The sequence below is a fragment of the Triticum dicoccoides genome, chromosome 1B (genome assembly GCF_002162155.2).
Source record: "Triticum dicoccoides isolate Atlit2015 ecotype Zavitan chromosome 1B, WEW_v2.0, whole genome shotgun sequence".
NCBI classification, from domain to species: domain Eukaryota; kingdom Viridiplantae; phylum Streptophyta; class Magnoliopsida; order Poales; family Poaceae; genus Triticum; species Triticum dicoccoides.
In genome coordinates, this window is record NC_041381.1 from 687,813,855 (window position 1) to 687,818,362 (window position 4,508).

Sequence of the window (4,508 nt, forward strand, 5' to 3'; positions counted from 1 at the left end):
TAGATTCCTGTGATGCAGCTACCCAGAACGGTTTCAGACCCCATTGTATCTTCAAAACTCCATAATCAAAGGGAAACCCTTGTGTTCACCCGGCTGATCTTCCGTGCACATCGACCACATCCGTGGGCATTCGATCTGTTGTTGATCGACGGTCAAGAGCCACCCTCACGTACTTCACGTTCTTGCAACTCCACCCCTGTTCCAGAAGCGTTTCCGCAACTCGACACTATTACATGGCCAGGTACGCCCGTGCTAGCCACCAGCCCGCTCCGGCAGTAGTCGTTTGCCGGTGAGGCATGCCTTTGCCGCCTAACTTCCATCCCTCCTCTTTTCTTTCACCGCCTCACTTGTCATCGGCCAAGCAGCCGGCCGCGCTACCGCTCACATCTCTCCTGCCTTGCATCTAGATCGGGATCGCCAAGCCACCACACGACGTCGACGAGGGTGCCTGATATTCGCGCGGCTCGATCGTCGTTCCAACGACGTGCAGTGCATCGCATGGCCTCTCCGTCGATGTTGTTGGTGTCGAGGGAGCCCTCCTTACTGCCCTTGCTGCAATAGTTGTTTCTAAACAAAGCTCTTGTTGCAAAGAGGGATCGTACACAGATATGTTTTTGCATCCTCGCCAATGTTTCTGAAACAAAGATCTTGTTGCAATGGTCACCGATGTGTTTCCGAAACATAGCTCTTGTTGCAGTAGTCATAATTGTTTCTAAAACAATACCCTTGTTGCAAAGAGGTATGGCACGCTGAGCAACCTAGATCAGACGCTTCGCGAGGCGGCCGATCTTTTAAAAAGATAAATTGGCCAACGCATAGCTCGCCCCATAACCAAAACATACCTAGTAGTACAAACTTTTGTCCAAATTCATTTAAAAAAATTCAAAACCATTAAAAATAGATTTACCGCCTTTTGGAAATTAATTTTGGAAAGTGATAATGGTCGTCGATCGGCTTCAGATCCAGGCCGGCCAACCCCACCTTAATAAGTCGCAGCTCGGAAATACCACAAACGCCCCCAGCCCCAGATCCACCCCAAGGTCAAGAACCCACCTTTTTCCTCCTCATCCATGGGCGAGCAATCCCTCTCCCAGCCCTTTCCCCATCCCCTCTCTCCGTCGCCCACCGCATCCGCCGCCGCTACGCCGCCAGCCACCGCCCTCGTCGTCCCCCCCTCCGCTTCCCGCCCCAAGAAGAAGGCCCGGTCGTCCGGCTCCAACCCGGCGCCCAAGAAGCCCCGCCTGGTGCCGTCCGTCCGGGGCCGGCCCCTCTCGGCCGACGGCGAGGTGGACGCGGCCATCCGCCACCTGCGCGCGGCCGACCCGGCCCTGGCCCCCGTCATCGACGCGCACGACCCCCCGTCGTTCCACTGCCCGCATCCCCCATTTCACTCCCTCGTCCGATCCGTTCTCTACCAGCAGCTCGCCTTCAAGGCCGCCGCCTCCGTCTACTCCCGGTTCATCGCGCTCGTCGGCGGCGAGGCCGGCGTGCTCCCGGACGCCGTCCTCGCGCTCTCCCCCGAGCAGCTCCGCCAAATCGGGGTCTCCGCGCGCAAGGCGTCCTACCTCCATGACCTCGCCCGCAAGTACGCGTCGGGGATCCTCTCCGACGACAGCATCGTCGCCATGGACGACCGCTCCCTCGCCGCAATGCTCACCATGGTCAACGGCATCGGCGCCTGGAGCGTCCACATGTTCATGATCTTCTCCCTGGCGCGCCCGGATGTGCTCCCCTCGGCGGATCTCGGGATCCGCAAGGGCGTGCAGATGCTGTATGGGCTGGAGGATGTGCCCCGGCCGTCGCAGATGGAGAAGCTCTGCGAGCGCTGGCGCCCTTACCGCTCCGTCGCCGCCTGGTACATGTGGCGGCTCATCGAGTCCAAGGCAGCGCAGACGGCAGCGGCCATGCCTGTCGTGCCAACTGCAATGCCTGCGCCTAGTGAGGAGTTCATGCTGCAGCAACACCAGCAGCAGAACCACCACCATCAGCAGCAGCAGCAACAGCAACAAGCTGCCATCCAAATGCTCGATCCGGTTCAGATGCTTCCAGGATTGGGGTGAATTCGGTATATACTCGCTCTGCTCATTTGTTCTTGATGTGAAATGGATGTCTTACACCTGAATTTGTCACTTCATTTGTGTATCATTGTGCTGTATCTGTCGAGAAGTGTAGCATTGGACAGGAGGATCTCGAGGAAACTTCATTATCAGTTATAGTTGGTGTTGTGTCGTTCATTTGTAAATTTCTGCTATTTTAAAAGAGACATTGTTGCCCTAGACATATTTGTATCCGAATAAATTTAGACCAAGCTTTTATGTTCTGCCATGCATTTTGAGCTTCTGTTTTGGATTAAATGTGATATTCCCCAAAAGATTGGCCATGCATCGTCAGAGATATCTGTCAAATTGCCTTTAATCGAGGATTATATATTTTCGTTAATACATTTACCTCAAGCGACAAGTAATTTACATGTGTTCAGTAATACGGGTGGGAAGAATCTTTGCCTTCTTTGCCTGTCCTCGTGTAGACATGGGCTGTGTTATATATGATCCTTTTCAGAGGTATCGTGCATTCATCCATGTTATCTGTCAAGGTGCTGCATCATACAGTCTGCTGAGCAGGCCGTGATGGTATCTGAAGCAGTTAAGTCTGTTTAGAGTATCCTCACAAGGATCATCACATGGCTCAAAGATACTCATGTAAAACTGCATTATATGTTCTTCACCCCACAAGGCTACACCTGAAATGTAGTCAAATTGGCAATGGAGCCGCTCCAGAAACACTCCTGGACATGGCTACTGAAAGTGGTATTTTATCCACCCTGGCGTCCAGGGCTGGTAGGCTGCCTGGGAGTCAAGGCAATTCAGCACCAATATGCTGATGATGCCGCCCTCTTTGTCAACCCCTGCACGCAAGATATCCTTGGCGTCGAGGCAATTCTGCAATGCTTCGGTGATGCCTTGGGTTTCATAGTCAATCTAAACAAGTGTGTTGCTCATTCATAATTTTGAGGAGATCATCCATGATTTTGGTGGTGGTGCTGGCTCTCCCCCTTGCTGCTACCTTGAGTTCCTGCTCAACTCCAGGAAACCTGTAGGAACTTCCTATGGAATGTTGACGATGATGCTCATGGCGGGAAGGCCAGCAGCACCAAAGGACATCACCTGTTATATCCGCGCCTGTCCTGGGTATGCATGGACCGACGAGCAGAGACCCTGGTCAGGTTCTGGCCTCCCTTGTGATCACATTGATAAGGTTCTCTTCTCAGCACGCACTGAAATTGAGACCAGGGATGGATCTCAGGCTAAATTCTGGCTCACCGATGGCTTAATGGTCAGGCGCCCAAATCAATTGCTCCTGGTTTGTTTGCTCTCACTCGTCGAAAGAACCTAATTGTGAAAGATGCCTTGTTTGAGGGCCGCTGGATGAAAGGGTTGCAACTACTGGATTTCTTGGAAGCTCATGGCGGACGGTCTGTACTCCGCTGCTTCTGCGTATGACTTCCAGTTTCTGACTTGGACCCCTGATCCTATGCTGAATGCTATCTGGAAGGTCTAGGCCGGCCCCAAAGCGAGCTTTTATATGTGGCTACTGCTCCAAAATCAGAAGTGAACTGTTGATCGCTTATCTGCGTGTGGTTAGCCTCACTCTGCTGTTTGCAAGGTGTGTGACCTCAATCATGTGAGACTCTTGCTCATTTGCTCATCCGTTGCCCCTTCACCCAGCATGTTTGGAATTTGTTCCAAGTATCCGACCGTCGGACAGCCAACGACAGTATCAACCAAGTACCATTCCAAATGATCGATTTGGTTTCATATGCTTCCAGTATTGGGGTGATTCGGTATCACCCACTCCTGCTCGTTGATTATTGATGTTGGATGGATACCCGTTGCTTCATTTGTGCATCATTTATCTGTATCGGCCGAGAAGTGTGGCATTGGAAAGGAGCATCTCAAGTCAATTTGTTATTCAGTTAGTTGGTGTTGTGTCGTTCATTTGTGTTGTGAGTTCTTGGCAAGAGATTGGGATTCACCGCTGTCTAGATCGTGTAAAAACAAGTTCCTAGTATGTAAGAGTATCAACTGCTGTGATAAACATAAGAAGCACCTTTCTTGGGGCATTTTACATGCATTCCGTGTTGATTACTTGGTCATAAAGATGTTATCATTTGTTTGCATGATTTTAATATTGCTGATCGATGAATTTTTAAGTTAAATTGAGCTAAATATTTATCTCAACTACTCCCCCCGTTCCTAAATATTTGTCTTTCTAGTGATTTCAACAAGTGACTACATACGGAGCAAAATAAGTGAATCTACACTCTAAAATATGTCTATATACATCCGTATGTGGTAGTCCATTTGAAACCTCTAGAAAGACAAATATTTAGAAACGGAGGGAGTAATATTTGGTTCGGTACACATTGTGCTCAACTGCTGCCTCTGCCCTACAGCACTGATTGGTATCAATTTGAATAAAAATCTTTGTTGCAATTTCATAGTCTGCAG

At 50.5% G+C, this 4,508-nt stretch overlaps 1 protein-coding gene across 1 annotated transcript; it reads left to right on the top strand.

Moving 5' to 3' along the window:
- The first annotated feature begins 1,027 nt into the window (after positions 1-1,027).
- On the top strand, positions 1,028-2,329 carry LOC119349694 (probable DNA-3-methyladenine glycosylase 2). Its single transcript, XM_037617778.1, has one exon. It carries the CDS (start codon positions 1,071-1,073, stop codon positions 2,058-2,060), a length of 990 nt encoding a protein of 329 aa, XP_037473675.1. The 5' UTR covers positions 1,028-1,070; the 3' UTR covers positions 2,061-2,329.
- Positions 2,330-4,508: the final 2,179 nt, after the last annotated feature.

Coding starts and splice junctions, on each gene's coding strand:
- LOC119349694 (XM_037617778.1), top strand. CDS start 1,071: ATGGGCGAGCAATCCCTCTCCCAGCCCTTTCCCCATCCCCTCTCTCCG.